This window comes from Gadus macrocephalus, chromosome 20 (assembly GCF_031168955.1).
Source record: "Gadus macrocephalus chromosome 20, ASM3116895v1".
NCBI classification, from domain to species: Eukaryota; Metazoa; Chordata; class Actinopteri; order Gadiformes; family Gadidae; genus Gadus; species Gadus macrocephalus.
Genome location: NC_082401.1, coordinates 22,829,296 through 22,855,068, shown reverse-complemented (window position 1 = coordinate 22,855,068; position 25,773 = coordinate 22,829,296). Strand labels below are relative to the sequence as shown.

At 48.3% G+C, this 25,773-nt stretch overlaps 1 protein-coding gene across 3 annotated transcripts in view; it reads right to left on the bottom strand.

Moving 5' to 3' along the window:
* The window catches only part of vwa8 (von Willebrand factor A domain containing 8), a 43,859-nt gene that overhangs the window by 951 nt on the left and 17,135 nt on the right, over window positions 1-25,773 (bottom strand). For 2 of the 3 annotated variants that reach the window (XM_060039296.1, XM_060039297.1), the window contains 20 exons: window positions 25,508-25,608; window positions 25,138-25,244; window positions 24,148-24,219; window positions 23,070-23,146; window positions 20,099-20,174; window positions 18,893-19,028; window positions 17,329-17,448; window positions 16,373-16,578; window positions 14,226-14,377; window positions 11,669-11,777; window positions 10,871-11,009; window positions 10,089-10,276; window positions 6,307-6,432; window positions 5,852-5,916; window positions 5,461-5,586; window positions 4,788-4,897; window positions 2,819-2,970; window positions 1,980-2,190; window positions 1,559-1,640; window positions 1-1,073 (listed from right to left, as the gene is read on the bottom strand). The exon at window positions 1-1,073 is cut by the window's left edge and continues 951 nt beyond it. In XM_060039296.1, coding sequence (XP_059895279.1) covers window positions 860-1,073; window positions 1,559-1,640; window positions 1,980-2,190; window positions 2,819-2,970; window positions 4,788-4,897; window positions 5,461-5,586; window positions 5,852-5,916; window positions 6,307-6,432; window positions 10,089-10,276; window positions 10,871-11,009; window positions 11,669-11,777; window positions 14,226-14,377; window positions 16,373-16,578; window positions 17,329-17,448; window positions 18,893-19,028; window positions 20,099-20,174; window positions 23,070-23,146; window positions 24,148-24,219; window positions 25,138-25,244; window positions 25,508-25,608 — 2,569 coding nt within the window. In that variant the 3' untranslated portion in view covers window positions 1-859. Of the gene's footprint in view, window positions 1,074-1,558; window positions 1,641-1,979; window positions 2,191-2,818; window positions 2,971-4,787; window positions 4,898-5,460; window positions 5,587-5,851; window positions 5,917-6,306; window positions 6,433-10,088; window positions 10,277-10,870; window positions 11,010-11,668; window positions 11,778-12,699; window positions 14,378-16,372; window positions 16,579-17,328; window positions 17,449-18,892; window positions 19,029-20,098; window positions 20,175-23,069; window positions 23,147-24,147; window positions 24,220-25,137; window positions 25,245-25,507; window positions 25,609-25,773 lie in introns of those variants that run through there. The other variant, XM_060039298.1, reaches the window with a different exon arrangement.

Sequence of the window (25,773 nt, the reverse complement as noted above, 5' to 3'; positions counted from 1 at the left end):
CTATCTGGACAGCGCCCACATGGCTCCAAGAGACCCTGTCTTGTGTATGTGTGTGTGTATGTGTGTGTGTATTGGTGTGTGTATGTGTGGGTCTGTGTGTGTTTGTGTGTGTGTGTATCTGTGTGTGTCTGTGTGTGTGTGTGTTTTTGTGTGTTTGTCTTTGTGTGTGTGTTTCTGTGTCTATGTCTTGTGTGTGTGTGTGTGTGTGTGTGTGTGTGTGTGTGTGTGTGTGTGTGTGTGTGTGTGTGTGTGTGTGTGTGTGTGTGTGTGTGTGTGTGTGTGTGTGTGTGTGTGTGTATGTCTGTGTGTGTCTGTGTGTATATATATATATGTAAGTGTGTGTGAGTCTGTATAGATATATAGGTGTGTGTGTGTGTGTGTGTGTGTATGTATAGATGTGTGTGTGTGTGTGTGTGTGTGTGTGTGTGTGTGTGTGTGTGTGTGTGTGTGTGTGTGTGTGTGTGTATGTATAGATGTGTGTGTGTGTGTGTGTGTGTGTGTGTGTGTGGGGTATTTCCATCACCCTGGACCCAGGGCCCGGGACACTGGTCTGAATGTGCTGACCAGAGCAGGGTCAAACCCATGACCTCAGCGGCACAAAGGACCCTCATTCAGAGACGCCCACACTAGACACGGTAGGGGGGCAAGAACACATTCCTATTTGAATGAAATGTGGAATGTTTTGGGTAGCTTGTGTCTGACCACAGCGGGAAAAACATCCCGTCTGCTTGAGGTACTGCGTTTGTGGAGCCATTTGTGAAACAATACTGCTACACTGTGGCCTGAAGTAGAACTGCAGGTGATTTTAAATGAAACAGAATAAATACGAATGCACACATTTTTTATCGTACACATTGAGTTAAATTACCTGTATTGGCCGACCGTCCTCTGAGCCAATCATATTCCTCCATTCCAACAAAGACCTTTGCAGGTTGTCCAATCCCGTCTCCCACAGACGGACACACCCGCCCATGTCAACAGTGACTACGTTGCCAGAGCCCAGGGCGGCTAAGACAACGTCACAGTCTGACACCTTAGACAACCAATTTGTGTAGGGCGACGCAGACGTTGACCTGTGGAGCATAACAGCAGTCAATATCAAGGCCTTCCTACAAGAGACACCAGTAAGAATGTTCTGTTGAACAGCGTAATACGTTACACTACCATTTAATATTGTCACCTAATACAATCAAAATAAAACCAAATGCTCCTAAAAATGTATAAGTGTACCTGACAATGAAAGACATAAGTCACAATCAATCTCTTAGAACTGTTAGTGGCCATCTAGTTAGCCATCTGACCAGGACCATCAACTTTGTAGCCATGCACTAAATGTTGGTATGAATGTGATATTTAAACATCTACCTTAACCTAACTACTAGTAGCCAACAGTCACAATTAAGTAATACAGCGGCCCCAACTTTGTTACAGTTTTAATGACTTTAACAGTGCCTGAGGTGAGCATGTAGTACCGGCTCTGGCCACTCGATGGGGCTAACGCCCATTTTGTGTCACCCAGAGACTATAAAACATTGTGTCATGGAAGTGGAGGGCTAACCTTGGGACTGGAACATATTTGAGCTTCTTCGAGTTCAGGTCTGTCACCTCCAGGTAGGCTGCTGTCATGGGAGGGGTGACATCTGAAGGGCAAAATAGAAGTCAGGGAGTTAACAAGGGAACCACCTGTGGTTGGTTAAAGAAGATCCCAGTGAATGGTTGCATGAACCAAGACAGAGGCTTATTTCCAGATACAAAACATCCACTGTGATGTGTGCAACCTGTTGGTCTTCAGGCCTGGGAATGAGTTCAAGGATCCTTGACAATGACATGTGTCCTTTGAGGTTTATCACCAAAATGAACATCAACAGATTTATGATGATGTTTTTAAGTGCAATGTTTAAGTGTTATGTAATTGAAGTGTTATTGCATGGGAAGAGTTTTTAGCAAGCCGTCTCATCCGAGGGACTCTAACCTCTGACCTTTGGGAAAGATCTCCTTCAGGGGCACCCGGGTGGGCGGGAGGGCTCGGACCACCTGATTGGCTGAGAGCAGGCCGATGCAGTTGCTGCGTTTGGCCGGGCTGGTGCGAGGGCCGGCCCCTCCTCCTCCTCCCCGGAGGAAGAGACCCTCGCCGCTCTTCACGTCCGACAGGTGCACGGGCCTCTTGAAGCTGTACACCTCGTTAGGAGACTAACGAGGTGTACAGGGATGGGGGAGAGAGAGGGAGGGAGAGAGGCATAGGGGAGAGAGAGAGAGAGAGAGAGAGAGAGAGAGAGAGAGAGAGAGAGAGAGAGAGAGAGAGAGGGGGATGGGGGAGAGAGAGAGGGAGGGAGAGAGAGAGGCATAGGGGGCGAGAGAGAGAGAGAGAGAGAGAGAGAGAGAGAGAGAGAGAGAGAGAGAGAGAGAGAGAGAGAGAGAGAGAGAGAGAGAGAGAGAGAGAGAGAGAGAGAGGCATAGGGGGCAGAGAGAGACAGAGAGAGAGAGAGAGAGAGAGAGAGAGAGAGAGAGAGAGAAGAGAGAGAGAGAGAGAGGCATAGGGGGCAGAGAGAGACAGAGAGAGAGAGAGAGAGAGAGAGAGAGAGAGAGAGAGAGAGAGAGAGAGAGAGAGAGAGAGAGAGAGAGAGAAATTGTATTAAAAAGATGACAAAAATCCTAGTGCAGGCATCCACATTATAAGGCCCACCATAGTAATCATTGTCATCAAGCGTGAAGTAGTGGTGATTCAGTAATGGTGACAGTAATCAGGAGCCGCCATAAGAAACACGACATAAAAGTGACATCATCACACTGCCACTGTCGTCAGCGGCCCCGTGCTCACCATCAGGTCAGGGAAGCCCACCACCAGCTGGGCGTAGGACCCCCCGTCGGCCACCAGTCGGTTGGGGGAGACGATCCTCTGGCCCAGAGCGGCGCTCAGGTTCTCGTTGGGGAGCTGGTCGGACGACACCATGTCGGGCACGCACGCCTCGCCTGGGGGGGGGCAGGGGGGCGGAGAGGGGAGAGAAGGGGGATACACTGGTGAGGAGGCCGGAACACACACACACACACACACACACACACACACACACACGCCTCGCCTGGGTGGGGGCAGGGGGCGGAGAGGGGAGAGAAGGGGGATACACTGGTGAGGAGGCCGGAACACACACACACACACACACACACGCCTCGCCTGGGTGGGGGCAGGGGGCGGAGAGGGGAGAGAAGGGGGATACACTGGTGAGGAGGCCGGAACACACACACACACACACACACACACGCACGCCTCGCCTGGGTGGGGGCAGGGGGGTGGAGAGGGGAGAGAAGGGGGATACACTGGTGAGGAGGCCGGAACACACACACACACACACACACACACACACACACACACACACACACACACACACACACACACACACACACACACACACACACACACACACACACACACACACACACACACACACACCTGACATCCATAAGCAGTGTCCCAGAGGACTTCCAACCAGTGTTATTGTACGTGTTTCATCTATACTGGTGTGGGTATAGGGTTGATACTATAGAGGGATCACCAGCTGGCTGGCCTGTCTCAGCAGGAACAAACTAAATAATAATTCTTATTTAGTCAAGCCACCTCCCCATGTTTGGACACAACCACAGGGCATCCGACACACTAAATGTATGAGGCGTTGTAACTCCTTCAGCCTGGCCCGGTGGTGGGAGAATGAGTTGGTGAGAAAGGTTCGTAGTGACTTGATAAGGTCTGGGTTGACTTGGTGGCCGGTTATCTTGGGGCCGGGGGGAGGGGTTAGCCATCTTTCTGTCTGCATGTCTCTTTGTGTCCTGGCAGCGATGTTGACAGCAAGTCTCTCTGAGGCCTCAGAATCCGGAGGTTCCTGTGCTAACGCTGCTTTTAGATTTTCCTTTTTAGTATCCATTGCTCAACAGTCTCGTGCGTGACTCGTACACAAGATGTTTATCAGCCGGAACGTGCTTCCTCCCCGGGCTGAAGTCTAACAGAACCTTCCGGCTAACTGTTTTAAATGAATTCCCTCTCAAACTACAGTTGTGAAACCCAGAATCCAGCTGCCCTTGCTTGGGAAAAGCAAAGCATTCATTCATGGATACATGGGATTCGTGTTGCACAGCGACCAGGGAATTGTTGAAGAAAATCAACAGCTGCTGTTGAACATAACTTTTTCATGTCTCTTTGTAAAGCTGTGAAATTGTATGTCTGGGAATGAGCAACCTGAAAAAAATATATACATTTGACTGACTGTCAAACTGACCGCTGTTTGAAATTTCATCAAAAGCATATGGTATGAATGCATGGTAGTGGGATCAAAGGATTGCAGAAGGTACCTCAGTAACAATAATCCATCATACATCATATTATTTTCACTGTACTGCTGTGATCACTTCTCAGGCTTTATGGCATCATGGAGGACCAGGCGTTTAGCTCTGCTGTCCCCCAGGCTTTGGAAGGCCCTCTTTTCCCACAGGAGGGAACTACAGTCACTGGACTCAAGGCAGCGCCTAAAGTTCTTCTTGTATCGGAAGCCATTTAGTTATTTTTAGTTAGCATTTTTCATAGTTCAAGCCCTAGTCTACAGCACTTTGAGATATCTTGAATGAAAAGTGGTTCATGAATACAATTTACTATAGTTATTATTAATACTGAAGAAAAACCAATGTATCAGGATGTAGTGCACTGATTAACAGGTACTTTCTGTTAAAGCCAAATGAAAACTGATGAATCCTAAATGAATAAAAACCAAAGAAGGTCTGGGTCCACGGCGGGCGAGGCGTACCGGAGGTGGCTCCGTGACCGGCGCTGACGGCGTCCTCGCTGATGGCGTGCAGCTGACACACGCCAGAGTCCTCTGCTCCCATGTGCATAGGCTTAGTCAGGAGGAACTTCCTGTCAAACCACAACCACAATGCTAGCCACCACTGCTTTGATACATTTAACTAGGCACATACAAATATATATACACACATGCCCGCGTGAAGACAGGTGGATAATGATGATTACAATGTAATCATCAAAACAAACAGAAAAAACTGAATACAGAAGAAAAATATACAAATTAAAACAAAAATCTTAAATCGAACTAAATATTTTAAAAAGAGGAAGGGGCAGCAGCTATCAAAAGTCTATGAAGAGTTTTCAGGAGATATTTAAAAGGTAGATAGAAAGATAAATATTAAGATTGATAGATAAATAGAAAGATAGAATTATAGATCGATAGATGTAACGATAGAACAAGGGAATGAATGAATGATAGATTGATATACATACAGATAGATTATTGATCATTAAGGGAGTTTTTCTTGCCCTTTTGGGGGCTTGAGTCAGGTTTTTTGGCCTGTTAAGCCCTTTGAGGCTGTAATGGTGATTAAGGGTTACACGAATACAATTGAATTGAATTGAATAGAATAGATAGAAGGATATACAGAGTCACGCAGGCAACATGTTCCTACTTGTTGCTGTTGCTCTCTGTTAGCAGCCAGCGCTCCTCCGCCACCAGGTACACGTCCTTCAGGTTAATGGGCAGAGAGATGGAGTGTACCTGGCCCTCCAGGACGTCCAGCACCTCCAGCTGGTTGCTATGGTCACACACACACACACACACGCAACGCACACAAACACACGTCCTCGCACGCACACGTGCACACATACATTCAAATATAGACAGACACACATACACACACACACACACACACACATGCATATACAGACACAGACACCGACACAAAAACACACACACACACACACACACACACGCAGAAGGTAAGTTACATCAATCTCATAACAATATAAAACAGAAGTAGTACTACGTACTACCAAATAGTACACTATACGTTTCCTTACCCATCCTCCTTGAAGAAGAGAAGCCAATTTTTGTGAGCGAACTCACGGCACATCTTATAGCTTGCCTGAAAATGACACAGAAAACTAAATGAAACACCAAAAAAGACAAGGCTGATTTTGTGTTGAATTTGTCTTTCACACAAACGCAGATAACTTCACATGGAGATGGAGATGGAAAAGGAACTGGCAGAAGGGAGGTAAATATAACTTGTGTGTTAATAATGTTAACAGGGTGTTGACGGGGACATCAAAGTGTGTGTGTGTGTGTGTCTGTGCTATGTGTGTGTGTTATGAACAGGCAGTACATGTAGGTTAACCAAGTGTTAACCTCCTCCCTTTCGCTGTGTGTGTGTGTGTGTGTGTGTGTGTGTGTGTGTGTGTGTGTGTGTGTGTGTGTGTGTGTGTGTGTGTGTGTGTGTGTGTGTGTGTGTGTGTGTGTGTGTGTGACCTCTGACCTGCTGCTCCTTGCTGCTGCTGCTCCACCAGTTGGAGGACTTGGTGACGGGCGGCTCTGCGTCCGGGGACAGAACCAGCCGGCGCACCGCCCCGCTTCCCAGGTCCAGGTGCAGAACCGTGTTACTCTTCAGGAAGGATGACACACACACACACACACACACACACTTCAAATTGGAACCTAGAATGTGCGTGCGTGCGTGTGCGTGTGTATTTCTGGTACAGCCACCAGATGGCGCTCATCTTCCGCTGAACTCAGCAAGGAGGGATGTGCTCACACTATGAAAACAAATGGAAAAGACGAGGGGCCCTAGTCAATCTTAAACTCGTTCGGCCACTGAGTCGCACACAACTTCACTACATAAGCACATCACTCGTACTCTGTGTACGACCCTTGCGCGTGTTTACACAGCGAGTACACAGACACACACAAAGTTGAAACGGCGACGCGTCTCTCCGTGGTTTACCTTACGACGCGAGAGAAGGTCAGCCGCCGCTGAGTCGAGGCAGAGCTCCGCCGCATTGTCGGCCAACATTACCGCTCGGATTTACGGGGCGCGTCTCGGTAAACAGAGCCTAGCCAGCGACGGCCGTTCATCATTATCTATCGTCGTTAGCGTTATTTATAATTGTAACGACTGGCTCTTCGAAGACATAGCAACTGCCTCCATGGAGATAAACGACCCCTTTTACCGTTAGTGGGACTATTTAAATCTTACAAGGTGCTCCATTTAAAACATTTATTTCAGATATGCAGTATAAAGGCTACATTTAAGTGTGTGTGTGTGTGTGTGTGTGTGTGTGTGTGTGTGTGTGTGTGTGTGTGTGTGTGTGTGTGTGTGTGTGTGTGTGTGTGTGTGTGCTTGAGTGCGTGTGGGTCGGCATCTCCATGCCAAGTCTCCCAGTCATGACGCACTGAGCTTCATCTTCATCTGTCTTTTATGAGAGGAAGCTCAGGAGGAGCTTGTGTTAAACCCTCCCTCCCGAAACCCCCTCCTCTCGATCCCTCCCTCCCCCTTGGTTACGGCTCCCGTCTCTGACACGCAACACACACACTCCAGACTAGGGATGGGCAAAATGATTCTTTTCCGGGAACTAGTTCTTTCAGTTCAGTTCACTATAACGATTCGTTTATTTGATTCGTTCGTTTTGATTCGTTCGTTACGTCAGATTACATCTTAAAAAAAATTAAAAATAATAAAAAAAAATTTATAATTTTTTAATTGGTCGTGGGTCCAGATAGGATCGTCTAGACCACAGTCCGCCATTTGGAGATGCCTGCTATATAGTATGTCGAACGTCCCACCAATATTTATACCACTTGCTTACTCTCTATATTTCATTCATGGTTTTACATTTATAATTTTATTTTACTTTACATTTAATTCTTCATTGTTCAGGCATTACAGAACTTGCATGGTCATAAATAAAAAATACGAACTGCAGTTTAATTTCTTTGTTTGTTCTTAAATTGACGTAGAATGGAGCAAAGACTCCTGGGATTGGGAAATGCGTTTATCCAATAAACAGATGGAGGTCAAGTCTATTTTTGAAAAAATTTAGGGGGATATATGAGTCGAATGGTATGACCCAAGAAACGTCAGACAGAGAAAGCGCGCATATTCGACGGTACCGCCTTGTCATTGGTTTACCCAGGTGCCATTTCAACACCATTGCTACCTCTCATTGGCTGAATCTTTGAGAAAGTTGTAGACTCAATCAATGGAAGTCGCGGGGAGACGGAGCTCTGTTCGTTTGTATATTTTATTTACGTGACCATATGTTTGGTTTATGTTAAAAAAAAAGAATCAAAGAACCAGTTCTTCTTGTTTTGGGGAACCAGTTCTTGTCGTTCACGTTCGGGATTCGTTCGTTGTAACGAATCAGTCGCGACCGACACATCCCTACTCCAGACACACAAACTGACTGAGATAACTCGTACAGAGAAGGTTCTGGAGCTCTGCGATAGACACTGCCTTCGAGGAATTGTGGATGTGTGCAGAACATGCAGCGTGTGTGTGCGTGTGTGCGTGCGTGCGTTTGAGCATGCATCTTATGATGGGTGATGTTTCATTCTGACAGACGTTGTCCTTTGAAGGCAATGAGGCTCTTCTCACACACACTGTCGGCAGTGTGTGTGTGTGTGTGTGTGTGTGTTTGTGCGTGTGCGTGTGTGGGGGGGGGGGTTGACGAATGATGTCAATCATCTTTGCGGTTCTGACATGTTCGCCAAATCTGTTTACCGACTCAGTTACAGAAACACAGTTGATCTTTCATAAAGGAACTCCTAGTAGGCAGGTTTGTGTTGAAAGATTTTAAATCGTAATTTGAAATTGAGCAGCAACGTCCTAATAAGGTCCTTCAAATCTGTGACTTGGCTCATTTGAGGTAAACGGTTGTATTTAGGTTTGAAGAAACAAATCGACCATGATGTGAATGCCCTCATGCTGATCCAAACTTCAGCAATCGTCATGCAAAGAGAAGATGGATGGCATGAAACTGTCGGTTTTCCCGTAGTGTATTACAGGAAAAAGGGTTTTCCCAGCATAAAGAATGTGGTGAATTGACTGCGGCCAACAGGAAATGAATGTAGGCCGAACTCCTTTACTTGGAAATGCAATTCATTTTTGGCCACGGCAATGAGAACAGGTGTTTAATTTAAGCTTGCAAAAATGATGTGCGTACTTGCGTGTGTGTTTGTGTATGCGGGTGAGTGATCGACCAACCTCGTGTGAGTGTGTGTGTATGCCATTGCATAGTTTTGATGTGTGTGTTTGTGAGTGTTTGTGTCTGTGTGCGTGCGCGTGCGTGCGTGTGTATCGCTGTCATTCCCCCTGGGAGAGTGATGACCCATGATTGAACTGTATGATGTCTGGACCTCTCACAAGAAACATCATATTTCGCTAAAGGTATTTTTAGCAGTCGTCTTCTTGCCTAATATGCACCAGCTGTAGAACTATTCAGGAAGGGGGCGGGCGGGGGGGGCTGTTAGAATTCATTGTTCATGTCGTTCCACTCCCTGTCCTCTCCTAATCAGGCTTTTTATGAGACAACTCAAATGGGGAGCAGAGCGGGCTTTAAACAAAAGCACACATTCACACTTGTGTGTGCATTCTTATTTGTGTGCGTGAAGAGGTCTGAAGTCAAGACGGCTTTTGATATTATGGATTTCATCTGCTCACACAGACTATGCTTGCTTGGCAGCTTGCTTGGCAATGTGTTGTTTGTGTGTGTGTATGTGTGCACACTGTGTGTGTTTCTATATGTGTGCTGTGTGTACATCTCTGATGGTTATTCTGTCAGTGCGAGTGTTTGTGTGTGTGTCAGTCTGTCCGAATGCGTACATGTATCTGTGTCTGTACGTGTGCATGCTTCTGTAGGTGTGAACGTATCTGTGCCTCTGTACATGTGCATGTGTCTGTACGTGTGCACGTGTCTGTGCCTCTGTTTGTACGTGTGCACGTGTATGTACGTGTGCATGTGTCTGTAGGTGTGCATGTGTCTGTACATGTGCACGTGTCTGTGCCTCCGTGCGTCTGTACGTGTGCATGTGTCTGTACGTTTGCACGTGTCTGTGCCTCCGGACGTGTGCACGTGTCTGTGCCTCCGTGCATCTGTACGCGTGCATGTGTCTGTACGTGTGCACGTGTGTGCCTCCGTGCGTCTCTACGCGTGCATGTGTCTGTACGTGTGCACGTGTCTGTGCCTCCGTGCGTCTGTGCGTGGGCGTGCACGTGTCTACCGCCTCAGCCTGTGTGTGTGCACGCGTGTGTGCTCCACAAACCTGCTCCTCATGCAGCACCACCTGGCCGTCCAGGGGGCTTCCCAGGGGGGCGATGGTGATGAAGGGCTGCCAGACCCCGCTGATGGTCCTGGGGAAGACGTCGTAGAGCTCCATGCAGTGGACGGTGTCCCCGCGCTCCTTCATGGAGAACAGCGACACGGGGTTACACGTGGCCACGTACAGCGAGTCTGGAGCACAGGGGGAGACGGTGCACGGGTGAGGACGAGATCCCGGCAGCTTCATGTTCATCAGTGTAGAGCGAGTGGTACGTTGTGATAAGCCCAAAGCAACACACAGTGAGCTTTCCCATACATAGTTGTAACGCAAGGCAAACGTTTATTTTTTTTTGTTTGAGGACTTTTAAAAGTGATACAAATTTTTAAATGGTATGAAAGTGGATTTTCTCCTGTCACGTTGAGTAATTAGAACAGCATTTTAGTAACGGTTGGATCACCGCGGCCCATTCATTTGCAAGTCCTGCCGTTTTCCACATGAATGGCAGTGAATGGCGCTTAATGACGGTTACTGGATCGACCACCGTGATCGCCTTTGACCTCGAGCTTGTTTCACACACTGGGACTCTTCAGTCACAGAGACATGTTCAAATTACAGCAATGGGGTCCTTGAAGTGAAAGTGCTCCATCTCAAAAGGTATTTCTTTATTTTGTATGAACTGCAAAATCTGGTCCGCTCATTCCAGCTATTATCATATCAACCTGGAAATTGACACGAAACCGAACACAAACTGATTTCACAGCTATGTGTGTGCGGCGTGCGCTCACCGTCCTTGGTGGCCACGTCACAGATGATGTTGACCTCATTCATGGGTAGGTGCCAGTGGGCCTTCTCCTCGCTGAAACTCAAGGCCCGGCTCTCCTGCCTGTCACAGGGGTAGCCCTGCACCCGCAGATACGCCGGCCCCTGACACACACACACACACACACACACACACACACACACACACACACACACACACACACACACACACACACACACACACACACACACACACACACACACACACACCTGAGCATGGTACATAGCATGGTCTCTCTGAACATAACAATGTACATATAAAGTAGATAAGGTTTGGGCCGGGACACACTGGGATTTTACAGTGAGGACTCACAGTAGGGAGATGACGAATGATCTGGATGAAGTGTCTTCAATAAAGTGCAACATAGAGTTGGAGTTAGTATATTGTCTCGGTTGTGCCTGCACCTGTATGGTTGTGTTATGTGTGGGGAGTTGCGATGAAGAAGCTTGGATAGTGGACAACCATTTGAAAGATGCTTGTCAGTGGTGAAGGGAAGGCGGGAGCAGGTGAGTGGGGGCCGGCTCCACAACTGCTAATTGTTGACAATAATGTGGGACATGCGCAGGCAACGCGGCATTTGACTTTTTTATACACATATTTATTTCTAAACTAGACCGAGAGGCTTGAGGACACCGGTGTGTTTGACCAAATGCATTAATGAATGTGCGACTTGTGGCCCCGCTGACACCGATAGTTACACTCAGCGCCTGCTCACAGGTGCACCGGCGTGTCCAGAGTACGGGCCCCATCTGACTGTAATTACCTTCACGTCTATCTGCCGGGTCTCGGTGGGGCAGAGGAGCTTGCGGCGGGCGTTTCCTCCCTGGTTGATGGTCCAGTGGCCCGACATGGTGACCTCTGGCAAGGGCAACCTGTCACATGTAGACAATCATTCTCATCAGCAGAGTTGTGCCACGGGCGCATGTCGAATGAGGCGATTACACATCTGTGCGTGTCCATGTGTGTTGGGTTTTAATAGTGGACGATAGGCAGATGGTAACTTAAAACCTGCTTGTGTTTTTTTTTGTTTAGCGCAAGGACGCGAGTCAAGCGGGTTTGTTTATTTTCAGCGAATCGTAAAAAGTAACTTTCACTCACGGCATTCGAATTCACCAAGGAACTGTTTTTGGACTCCAGACGCCTTTAAATGTTTACAGATGGAATCTGCCCTGTTTTTGTATCCTCCACACACGGGAAAATGTCCAGAAAAGACTCCCATTGAACCCGCAGACTGAAGAACATCTCGCTCATGGGTGTGGGAGACATGTGTAAGTGTATGCGTGTGCGTGTGCACGCCTCGACTCCCGACCCGGCTTGTTGTGTCTGGCTCCCAGTGTGCACCGGTCCCTCCCTGTGAAACACAGCTCGACACCCGCCCCAGAAGTTTATCACAAGCAGGTGGGCCAAGGGATGAAGCACAACCGCAACACTAAGATATTAAGAAGGAACTCTGGACGGCCCCGAATAAAAATACTCCTTGCACAAATAAATATAATAAAAAAACGAGAGCCGGATTTCGAAATCAAGACGGCCATCGGTTGGTTGATGATTCATCACCGGAGGTGGGTAATGCACTCAATCTCATACGTGGAGATCCAGATGGCTGAATTAAACACCGTTTATATGGGGATTAAAGTGTCTATTTCAGGTGATGCATGGGAGAGTGTCACAAATCATCTTATTCCTAACTGTTCAAGGAAAATAGTTGTTTCTTCCCCTGTTCATGGTCACACAAGGAATACAATAAATGCGATATTTCTAAAACAGTTAAAACAAATTCACAGGAGACGGAAGAAACAAATATTTTCCTTTATTGTCAACAGACAGATCTGTACATAATCAGGGGACTTGAATCAGTCCTTTCCTGCCTCATGCAATGTAATCCTGCATGAGGACCGTCCTACAGTATGAAATGTAATCCTACAGAGGATGAGAACATTCCGGCACAAGTTGTGCAGACTTCATTGAAGCCACATGTTTTGGTATGTTTTGGCCAAACCAATGCCCTTTTAATAATGATACTGATTCAATAATCACTAGTTAACATAAAATCAAATTAAAAGGTTAAAATTAGGTATTACATTCCATACATTACTTTTATAATCGTTAAAAATAACTTAAAGATCCCATGCCATGCTAATTTATGAATGCTTCTATATAGCTGTTAGTGGGCCCCTAATACAGTACGTTCAAGAAATTCAGCCTTGGTGCATAATTACAGCCATTACGAGCCAGTCCCACAATGAGCTTTCCACAAACGTGCCGCTGTTGGCTGAGATAACCCCCACTACGAGTTGTGGAAATACCAGAGACGTCAGAGAACCCAACGTTGTATGTGCCATTACACCAACAGCAGAACGGTTACCCAAATAACAATGAAGTGTACAACACTTGCGTTACAGTGTGTGTATTCACATGTGGCGCTTGCATGGTCCTAGATCATTGGTGGGCCAAATTCTCTGGGCGGGCAAGGCAGAGACAGGGGAGGCAACTTGGCCCCTTATGACAACATATGGGGCCCAATTCGAAATCTGAGCGTCTGAGCTTTCATTTTTCCAAGATGGAGCAGGATACCTAGTGCTCGTTTTACAGCTAACGTAATATCTACCCACTTGGGGACCATGGGCAGGCTGGGGGAAACCATATTAATGGAGAACATTTCCATACCATGGGACCTTTAACATGTGAACAATAATTCATCTTGAGTGGTTTAAATTCTCTATAAACCTAACCTGGATCAGAACTGATCACTCCCTGGAAGTGGAATATTACCGTTGCCTTCAGTTAACAACCTAGCTAGTTCCTCCTAGAAATAACACATGGGTCCTCCAAAGGTAGAATGAGTCTGCAGTACACATCAGGGGTGAGTGAACGCACCTTTCCCCTCGCGGCCTCGAGGCCTTGAATCTCCCATTAGGAATATGTTCATATGAGGTATGTAATGGAGCCAGGTGGTCTGGCCAACGATGATCCTCCCCGGAGCCCCAGCCATAGTTAGTGTTTGTGTGTCTGTATTGGCTACATAAAACACGTTACACACCTTTCTCATCAACTCCCTTTGGAAACCGGCTTGACTGAAATACGATCGCCTAAACAGTTCTGCGTTAATGATCAACATCAAGCACGGCATGTTCTGTGTTTGTCTCTCTGTGTTTGTCTCTCTCTCTGTCTCTGTGTGTGTGTGTGTGTGTGTGTGTGTGTGTGTGTGTGTGTGTGTGTGTGTGTGTGTGTGTGTGTGTGTGTGTGTGTGTGTGTGTGTGTGTGTGTGTGTGTGTGTGTGTGTGTGTGTGTGTGTGTGTTCCTGCCGGTCTCGGTCTTACTCCTTGGCCAGGCTGACGGAGGTGGGCTTGGCTCCGATGGGGATGCCGTGCTTGTGCAGCGCCTCGATCAGGACGTCCCGCGTGTCCTTGTTGTACGAGTCAAAGTCGAAGACGTTGCGCACCACGTTGGCCAGGCCCTCCTCGGGGAACTTCTGCAGAAAGGAACCAAACAGGAAGAGGGTGAGAGAGGGGAAGGGAAAGAGAGAGGAGGGGAGAGGCCAACGAACACGGCGGACCCAGAACAAAAGAACAGGGATTGGGGAGAATGGGGAAGGGAAGGGAGACGGAGAGGATGGATGAACAACACAGAACAGATTTAGAAAGAGGGAGATAGAGAGTGAAGGAGGGGAGTGGCAGCAGCGAGGGAGCTAACAACATTTACAATGCCAACAGCAGTGTGTGTGTGTGTGTGTGTGTGTGTGTGTGTGTGTGTGTGTGTGTGTGTGTGTGTGTGTGTGTGTGTGTGTGTGTGTGTGTGTGTGTGTGTGTGTGTGTGTGTGTGTGTGTGTGTGTGTGTGTGTGAATTAGCGTCATGCCATGACAAACGGGAGTGATTTTGTGGCTGGTGCCGGGCATCAGCAGGGGAAGTCAGTGTGGAATAAAGGGATCCTTAAAGCGGGCTCATTCATTCTCTAGGGCTCGCTCTCCTCGGGCCTGAAGCTCCATCACAGCCTGCTGTTTCTCTCAATCACTCCTGAGAGCCTTCTCCCACAAAAAATGCCTTCAGCCGCTGGTGTCCTCACATGCGTGCTTATGATGATCCATTATCATGACCAAAGGGCCAATTTGGAGGAAAATGTATTATGAGAGAAAGACAGACGGCGACAGAGAGTGACAGTAGGAATAGAGCCCTATTACTATTGAGAAGGGTCAAAGTTAGGCTCATAATTTTGGATATCCCGTACCTACTGTGCTGCGATAAGCAGAAGCCACAGTTAATAATGTCCGCCACTAAATATGATCTATAAGACGAACAACAGCACATGTACCCTCTACAAGATGACATAATGTCATGGATAAATCGTGCTCCATTGAGGACCACTACTACATGGGCAATAGTTACGGCTTGGAATCACATCAGGGGAAGATTGAACTCTATTGATCCGGGGGGGGGGGGGGTTGCGGTGACAAACTTGTGCATGTGCCCACTGCCCACATGTGATATGATAGTTACAGGCCCTCTGGCAGCCCCCTAAATCTCCACACACACACACACACACACACACACACACACACACACACACACACACACACACACACACACACACACACACACACACACACACACACACACACACACACACACACACAGACACAGAGAAAAAGTGTCGGCTATTTCCACTTACCGCTAAATGAGCTGGTGTGTGCTGCCCAGGCGGCCGATCTATAACAACCCCACCCAATCTCCCATCCCCATCTACCTGGTGATTGATGGCGGGAGGTGGGAGGCCTTTGGGGAAATCTAGCGTACAGGTTAGACGGCATGCCTCATATTATTGATCTATGATCTGCTCCCTCTTTCTCTCTCTGTGTTCCCCTCACCCAAAGTGCTGCTGTCCTGGCTCGCTTGCTCTTCTTAATCTAAGAAGAATATATCTCTCTATATGTATTTAATTATAACTACATAACAGCTAGTACACCAAGATCAGTGAGAAAATATCTATATGTATCAAAATATTTGATATATTTATAATATTTGATTTGCGATTAGTTACACATCCCGATTTTCACATGCTGTCAGTTTCATAGCAGTCGCCAGTAGAGGGAGAATTCACGCTCTATACATGTGCTCGTCCTCATCGCCTTTTCACTATGCCCGTTTACGTTGATAATGGTGCACAAACAGACGGGAAAGACCATCATGTCTGGGTGGTTGAAAGTTGTCCGTGGTGAAGCTAGGAGGCCGTCTTGCCTCAGATGAAGCAAGGTGGAAATAAGCAACTGCGGACCCCAAAACAAGTACAATCAAAGTGTTGCAGCCTATAGGGAAGCCCATAGAGCGTATAGGTAGCACGACTGTACTTTGTGGCTAAATGGATGCAAACATATCGCATCTCCCAATGCAATGCAGTTTGACTTGGACTCAACACCCGCCGTGGAACAGACACCCTTGTGCCGGAACGTGCACACTTCCGCGTCGTGTTTACCTGCAAGTGCTTGACGATGTTGACCACCTCCCTGGTGGAGTAGGGGTAGGTGATGGTGCCCTGGTCGGCCATGGAGCGCAGCTCCCCGAAGGCCGCCACCAGCTTCTGGAGGGTGGCCTCGGGCACCTGCGGGCCGTACTGCCTCAGCATGGCCAGCTCCGCCTGTGGCTTGGGGTTGTCAACGGCGTGGCAGCTGAAGATGTCCCCTGAACATGTGAGGCCAATCCACAAGTAAGTCGTCAGTTCCCCCCACACACACACACACACACACACACACACACACACACACACACACACACACACACTCTGCTTATTGCCTTCCCCTCCCAGGCACCGGTTGCCTAGCGACGCAGGCTTCATAGCTTCCCCCCCCCAAAATCCCCTAGATTGACGAACAGCAGGCGAAGCAGGCTTGATGTCCAAGCATCGAGTGGATCCCGTTTGTATTGGTGTGAGCTTGGCCAAAGCCCCAGAGCAAAGAACTGCTGGGGGGTTAGGGGGGGTCGACCATCAGGGGATGACCTTGCCCTCTAGAGAAGGGCACTGATATTGGGAGACACAGTGGGTCACCAACATCGACTCTTTCTTGGGGGCTTTGGCCACAACTAACTCTACTACTACATTGCTCAGTGTGGAGATGAGTTGAGTTAAAGAGGGGCTTTGCTGGTGACCGGTCGCTGCCCTGAGTCTCCTGGGCAGACAATTACGATAAGCATTACCTCCCAGGAGAGAATGGGTCTAACAAATCCTTTTGTAGACTCTTTTGTGCACAAATATGAAAAAAAACATATTTACACGGGATTGGACTGAGAAAGAGGCAAAAAAGATTTCCCTTGGGCTTTTTCATTCTATTCTACATTACAATGACATCCAACACTCTTTGTTAGCTGTAGCTTCTTTAGGGACACACGGTATGGGCGATGTGACTTGTGAACGTGCATGGGTGGGCGTATTACCTAGAGAGCCAAAGAAGTCGTTCCCCAGGAAGGGGAAGCCCGGCCGGTTGGCCAGGACTAGCATCCTGAAGTCTGGGTGCATGGGGATGACATTGGGCCTCGCCTGGACCTCACGCGGGTCTACAAGATGGGACAGAAGGATGCACAAACATGAAATTTGGTTTCATGTACCAAATGGAAATCTTTTTCAGAAGCTTGACTTATGGTACATGGTCTTCTTTAAAGGTTACCTATTATACCACCAGGTGTGAGTTTGATCAGCCATTATAAGCCGTTTTGAAAATCTGCCTCTTCTGACATCACAAGTGGGCGTGTCCACCTAGATGGTGCTGGATAGATCAGTCTGCCAGCCGACCCAGTGGACTGTAGCAAACGTTTCTCACCTCTCCGTCATACATCCAGGTGGACACACTCACTAGTGATGTCAGAAGAGGCAGATTTTCAAAACGGCCTGTAATGGCTAATCACACTCACACCTGGTGGTATAACATGTCACCTTTAAAAGACACGCTTGTCGACACCACAGTAAACCCAATAAAATAAATTGGATTCAGTACTGACTACCAAAGAACGAGCCTAGTATCCACAAAATAATCCTTATTGTGGTACAAAGCTTCTTACTCAAATCAAAGATAAACATAAGTAATATACACTAAACCCAATTGTGTACTTCAACACAAAACCAATAAGTTGAATAGCAATTTGTAGTTAATCAAATGGCAATCAGAGTTAAAGATAGACTTTATTTTTAACCATGTATGTAATTTGCCATCAACAATTTGGCAACAGGCTCAATCTCATTCTCTCTCACTGCGCAGAAATAACCCTCTTGATTACCACCTGGATCCCTGCTTCCCTACCGCTACAGCTTCCAGGCTGATGGAAAGTTGAACCCCAGCCACTTTACATCAAACCCCCACATCCAACTTGTCCCTCCTCTTACATGTTATTTTTATTTTTACTATCCAACCTGAGCACTCTGGCGTGGAAGTGCGCAAAGTAAGAGTCCTAACAGCTTCGCTGATGTCCACCGCCAGATGGCCTGTGTTTACATTCCTTCGGTAAGAGGCTGTCTTTAGCTAGTTGATCAGTCTCTGTGTGTCTGTGTGTCTGTGTGTGTGTGTATGTGTATGTCTATGTGTGTGTGTGTGTGTGTGTGTGTGTGGGTGTGTGTGTCGGTGTGTGTGCGTCTGTGTGTGCGTGCAGATCTATTGGTTCCTGTCCATAAAGGCTTTTATCCTAATCCTTCAGGACCCCAGGTTCCCATGCTGCCACTGCATGTGCTTGTCCTGGGGGACATCTAATCTCTTCAGCATCTACCTAATGGCTCCACACCTTTCCCTCCTGTCCAAACCCTGTCGGGGGACACGTCTCGGTGTCTGTGTCTCCCTGTTTATGTGTGTCTTCGTGTGCATGCATGTGTGCATGTGTGTGCATCTACGTGTGTGCGTTTAGTGTGTGCGTGTGCGTCTATGTGTGTGTGTGTGCGCGTCTATGTGTGTGTGTGTGTGTGTGGGCTTCCATGTATGTGCGACTCTGTGTGTGCGTCCATGTGTGTGTGTACCTGAGACGATTCTGCGCCCATCGGCCAGGATCATCTCGCCGCTCTCCACCAGGGCCTTCAGGATGCATGTGACGTTGGTCGGCGCCTTGTCAGCCTCGTCGATCACCAGGATGTGGCCCAGCTTTGCCGCTTTCACCTAGCAACACATAAACAACCTAAGACACAACCCGCTAACCACATAGGCTATGGCTCCATTTGTTTCCAAACTGTGCTCTCTCTCTCTCTCTCTCTCTCTCTCTCTCTCTCTATAAAAAAAGCAACCTTTTATTTTGAATCACAACCACCCATCTATCAGTCGTAAGCAGATGGCCTGACATCGCCATCATCGACACAGATGGACCAATATGTTTTAGAGCTCTTTTTACTAAAGGGGTCTTATTATAACTATACTCGCTCCCACCAGTACCACCGAAGAAGAAACCGTGAACTAGTTTTCTAGGGATCGCAGGGGTATAATGGCTCCGGATAATTTCGATGATAGATGCCCATGGGACACCAGGGTTGATTAGCTAATGAGCCAGAGACGGAACGAGAGCGAGAGAAAGAAACAGCGGGAAACGGGAAAAACGACCGTAGAGTACATAGTGAATGAGAGCAGGAGGAGAACAAAGACAGTGGGGAGGTGTGCAACTCTGTCCTCATTTGACGCGCTGAGGCCTCAGTAAGAACAGCCCGGTGGAGAAGAGACAGAGGGAGAAGCGTATCCTATTTGCTCCGTGCAAATTGTATCCGTCTTCCGTCCAGGAGTACAAATATGCAAAGCAGACGGGAGGGGAGAGCGGGAGGGGGAGAGAGTGAAGGGAGAGCGAGAGAGTATGCAGAGAAATCGTTCAAGCTCTCTGGCTTATGCGAGTCCTATTCCGATGACATCCACAGTAAATGTCAGAGGAGTGACTTGGAATAACTTCAAAAACTAGGTCATATCTCACCCTCCATCTCCCCCTCCCTTTTATCCTCCTTCGCTTGCTCCCGCATCACGTTATTTTCCCAATGTTGCCGGCCTCACACAATATCTACTCCTCCATGACAACCGGTTTCTGGCTAAAGGCGAAATGGGGCTGACGCAAAGCAAAGGGTATCACACCGTTACGGGAACGCAGAGAACGCAGAATGACCGCTGGTCAACCAACAAACAGTGTTAGGTTTTAATAGTTCGGAGATGGTCCTTTTTATCACAGCAGCGTTTGTGGGTTGTTGCTAACTGACCAGCGGCGAGTCGTCGTACACGATGATGCCGTCCCGGACAGACGTCTGCATGGTGAGAGTCTGGACCGTGGTGTCTCTGGAAGTAGATCACATTTGCAGGGGTCAGACACTGCAATCCTTTCACACCCTAAGACGGTTGTTTGGGGGACAACGACAAGGGTTACGCGTACAAAGAAAACAAAAACAAAATGGATTCGGCACAAAAAAGGAACTTCAGAAGTCTTGGTAATCATCTCTGTAACCTGTGTTTGACAAACCTGTGTTATACCAAAATAATATTCAAGGCCCCTTAGTTTCTGTTATAATACGCATTTTGTTTAATAGACTATACCACATTGAGAACATGCCCAACCTAAAGATGACTGTTAAGTAAATGTTCAGTAAGATCGACTTACTGAACATTTACTCCGCTCCAAACTTAATTACACCATGTCAAATAAGTCGCAGGTATTATGAAAACGGTTGGCATTTATGTTGTCCGCGACGCTTAATCAACTTGCCTGCTTAACTCCCGAAAGGCTTTGATAAAATATGAACGCATCAGACTTGGCACTTTGGCAAGCATCTTAGCGTTATCCATTTGATCCCATTATATCAAACATGATAAGCTCTGCGTGGCGTCTGTGGCTCGACTGGTGTCTCGGATCATGAGTGGATCTGAAACCCACTGACTTCCTCAGAACACCACTTACATGAGCCTGATCGATTGATCGTTGAGTTTGTCGAATTTCAGCCGACCGATATTTCCTTTGTTTGACCATAGCGCTATTGATTAGCAATTACAAGCCTTTCACAATTTACCCTCTAGTGACATCACACGTGGGCCTGTGCAACCAGATGTACGATGGGATAGACCAGCCTACCCGCTGGTTAAAATCCTTGGTACTTGAGTAGCCTGATCTATCATTCATACATCTGGGTGGACCCCCACACACACACACACACACACACGTATGATGCCACTACTGGGCCGATTGTGATATGGATCGTAACGGCTAATCCACATCACACCTTGTGGTAAAATAGGGGACTTCTAATACTCATCGTAAACTAAACTAGCAGAGCAGAGCCTGGTAGAGAGGGCGGGACGGGGCGGGGGGGGGGATGCCCCAGTTAACTCAGACTGCTGGCCAAGGTCTCTCTCTCTCTTTTCTCTTATTCTGAGCCACATCTCTGTAGGCCGCCCGCCATCACGGGACCCCCTGGGGCCACGCTGTGCTGATCCAAATTCTTTCTTCACCCGGTGCTAATATTAGCCTCTAAACAGGCCACAGCCCCCCCCCCCCCCCCCGCCCCACCCCCCCCCCCCCCCGCCCACACACCCTACGATCCCCCCCCCCCCCGCCCCCCGCCCACCCCCCCCCCCCCCCCCCGCCCACACACCCTACGATCCCCCCCCCCCCCCACACCCTACGATCCCCCCCCCCCCCACACCCTACGATCCCCCCCCCCATACACAAATAAACGGAACTAGGCGTCCATGTGTGCATACGTCCAGATGTTTAGAGGCCAACTAAGAAGCAGAATGCAGGAACTGGAGCCTCACTCCCTGCAGTCCTCTTCCTTGGGGGGGGGGCAAGGCACGACATCGACAAATCCTTCCTACAGCCAGCATAGATTGAATGTTAGATGGACGCTTGCTCATCTTATCCGACTCCCTCATTTAACTAAGGAGAGAGACGGGCGGGGGGGAGGGGGGGGAATTAAATTGCTGTCCTGTCTGCTTGATGCCGCCTGGTGAAGACCACCAATCATGCACCACGGAATGACGGGTGTTAGAGGGTCATTTCATTGCACAGGGGTCAATATTCACAATCAGTGCCTGTGATTTAAAGCCTAGGATGCAAACGTTCCATGTGGACAGATTCAAGGCTTATCCTTTATGCTGGACATGCCACACGTCACGTATACACACGACATGCACGTTTGTTTTATGTGTATAGATATTTTTTTTTTTTTTCACATTTTCCCTCTCCTGCCCAACTGATTGTTTTGAGTTTATGTAGATTCGGTCTTGTGGTCAGATTGAGAGATTAACAGGTAAACCAGTATTTTATCGAGAATAAAAAGTGCATTGTTGATATGGGGTACAATTCATACCACAGTCCACCACACCCCTATGTCAAGTCCTGAACTTCATTCAACAATGTGGGGCCGTTAACATTTCATCCTGGTGTCTGTAAAGTCTTTGTCTCCGATTAAATTCAGCACATCATATTTCTGAATCACTACGTAGCTACAGCACGTCAACATGTTCTTGGTGCTGCTGAGCAGGCGGTTGTTTATTCTGAATAGCCTAACGCTACAGCAACAACAACAACACAAACACCACAGCCACATAGCGAGACTGTGCGTCTCATCAAAGAGAGGCCTCTTCATATTGCCCGTAAATGGCAAAGCCCCTATTATAGGTGATGATCTACTTCATGTGTATAAAAGGAGAAAATGACTGCAGACACCATTACCTCAGCCAGGCATGCGATCTACTGACTAGGGTGGATGGGGGATGTTGATGGGTCACTGACTAAGTATGCATGTGTTTCACAAGCACAGAAAACAAGAAGGGCTCAGTGTGAACACAGCAGCAACAACCCCATGTTTCAGTTAAAAGTCAAACACGATGGGATTAATACCAATTGTGAGGGTTCGAAGAAGGAGAGGGGGGGGGGTGTGTGTTATCACCATGGTAACGACCAGTGGTGACAACCTACAGAAACTTGGGATAGTAAATGTTATTTATGTATATTTTTTTTATGAATTGCCTAACCCTCATCAACATCAACTGCTGCGCTGGTGTTAGCCATCTGTCGGTGTAGATGTACCTTCGACCACACAAAAGAGCAGCACTAAAATACCTGCTATAACTCTTGCACTTTTCCTTGGTTTATATTTGATTTCTCACTTTTGCAGTGGTCATTTTGTGTGCAAGTGTGTCGTGTTAGCGGAAGGGGGGGGGGGGGTTCTGTTGTACCTGTGGAGCTGCAGGTACTCCCTGGGACGATTCAGGAGATGCAGGAAGCGGTCAACCACTTTGTTTTTGCCCACGCCCTGCAAACACACACACACACACACACACACACACACACACACACACACACACACACACACACACACACACACTTGGTTCAACGGTGACACTCGAATGCAACTGAATCGGCACTAAATGGAACCGCACGGCTGGGCTTGTTGCCGCGGCGCCCGTTCAGCCAGAGGCGGTGTGGCGCTGATGCTTCTAGCGGGCCGCTGACAGACTGGCGTTCTGACAGGAGACGGGCTCCCACTCGTTCCCCGATGGAGACGGCCACCAGGGAGACAGCTGCTGACCGTCTGTCTTTGCGCCCCGTCGGTCTGTTTACCTGCCGGCCAGTCCGTCCCTCTGTCAGCCTGTTTGTTTGTCCATCGACTGACCGCTGTGACAGCCCCCCCTGGCCACTGCACGCCACCCACACATGGACCCCCACTCAACACTCACGAGACAGAGGACCACGCAAGTGGGTTTCGCCACAAGCATGCATGCACGCACGCATGCATGCATACGCACACACACAAACACCTAAAGTGAGTACAGGACACCTCCACCCCTCTCCCGCCTCAACAGGCCCTTAATAGCCAGGAGAAGGGGGGGGTGCGCCCCCTTGGATGGGGGACCAGACCCCCACCCCCTCCACCCAGTCAGCTGCGCTAGAGGCCGAGGGAAGGGGGGGGGGTGAAATGTGGGCGAGCAGACCTCGTTTCATAACCTTCCTCCTCTCCCCATGCAGGCTGTCAGCAGTGGCCTACTTCCACAAGCCTGCTAAAGACTTTCTAGAGAGGGGCAGCCTGCTGTATGTGCTAACCTCAGCCGATGCCCTCTTACGCGATACAAAAATAGAAGCAGGACAACACTCAAATCCATCCTATTCATTAGGGGTTTCTATTATTATTACACATGTTCAGTCCCACATGGGGAATTTCAGAATTTTGCTCTTCCTAGAGACCGAAGGACATTTTATTCAAATTCTAAATCAGGAGAATAAAGGGTTTTAAATGACAAGGCTCCGCCCACTCACCTGGTTTCCGACCAATAGAAGGTGTTCCCCTAGCAGGAAGTCTTTCAGCATGTCCTCCATCACCATCATGTGCTGCGGAGACAACCAATCGTTGTTCATGTACCGGCTGACAAACACTTTTAATCGGTTGCAGTTTGAGAGGGACCTGGTACATTTGTTCCTGGCCTACATGGCCAATGTGCTGAAATAAAATAAATAAATACAGAAATGGGCCAACTCCCTCTCTGAAGGTAACTTTCAGTGACACAACATCTGGTTTGGGGCTAAGCAGAAACTAGGAACTGCTTATTCTGCTTCTTTCTCGTACAGTTTGCATCCAGGATGTCTCTGCGTAAACAACTAAAAACAGGTCACCCAGAAATGGGCCAGGCGGTAAAAATAATTCCACCCCTTTGACTGTGCCCCATCTCTGCCTCAATCTTGCTCCCTCTGCCTCTCTCCCTCCCTCCCTCCCTCCCAGACTCCAGGGGCCAGGTTTATATATCCGTCCACACGTCTGGCCCTCTGCAGCACTGGAGTTGATTGGCAGGGCCGGCGGCGGGGGTTTTGGCGGCAGACTAAGACTGGCGTCCTGTGGGACGGCGGTGAGCGTACGAGGACCGCCCATCAGAGACGTCGCCCTTCCACCCCCCCGGGGGGGGGGGGGGGAAATGTCACAACCATGCAATTTCTCATTCCACCCGAGCTCCCTTGTCCGTCAAACGACTAAGGAATAGTATGGTGAGTTAATAAATACATCACTAAATACAGTAATTTAGTTATATTAAAAAAAAGCTATATAATTAACTATTTCAATCAGAGAGGGAACAGAGTGTCTCAGACACGAAGCCGGCCCCTATTTTGGGAAAAAGGTCGACACCGCCCTAGAAACTGAGTTCGGTCATGTGACTGGTGGAACTGCCGTGACGACAGCAAGCAACCCAACTCTATGTTGGTGGGGCTGTGGATCAGGGACGTTAATAGACGGCCGTAGCGAGCTTCTACGCTCACCTGCTCGTTGTCGTAGAAGAGAACGTCGGGGACCTTCATCTTCTCCCCGGGGCTGAAGATGGGAGCGGACACACTGCCAATGGTCAGCACACCGTCCTCCACCGCACCTGAGGGGACCCACACAGCGGCCCTCAATGGCACTGACAGCCTCTGTGTGTGTGCGCATGCGCGTGTGCGTTTGTGTATGTGAGTACAAGTGATTGGCGAAAGTCATGTCATCACGTGAATTGTTGTTTTGCATCAAGCGATAATGAAGAAATGCGCATAACTTCAATCATTTGAGATGAGAAAGAAACCTCAAGCAGGTGCTTGAGAGACATTGGCCGACTGATCAGTGAGAGACAGGTGAGTTGAAGTGGGCGACTCTTACAGCCGAGGTTGGCTCTGGATCCAGCCGGCTCTGGGGACTTCTGGATGAAACAGTCGGAGAGACTCTTCTGGAGGGAGGCACGGGCCAGGCTGGGCAGGAACCTGGACATAACACACACACACACACATTTGTGCACAGGTAGAACTAGTAGATACTAGTTTGATCTCCTAGCCATACATGGCACACATAGAGTGCACATAAGTAGTGACATGAGCCACACCTGTGTTGACGATGTTGCTGATATTAGAGTCTGTGGCTGCGTTCCG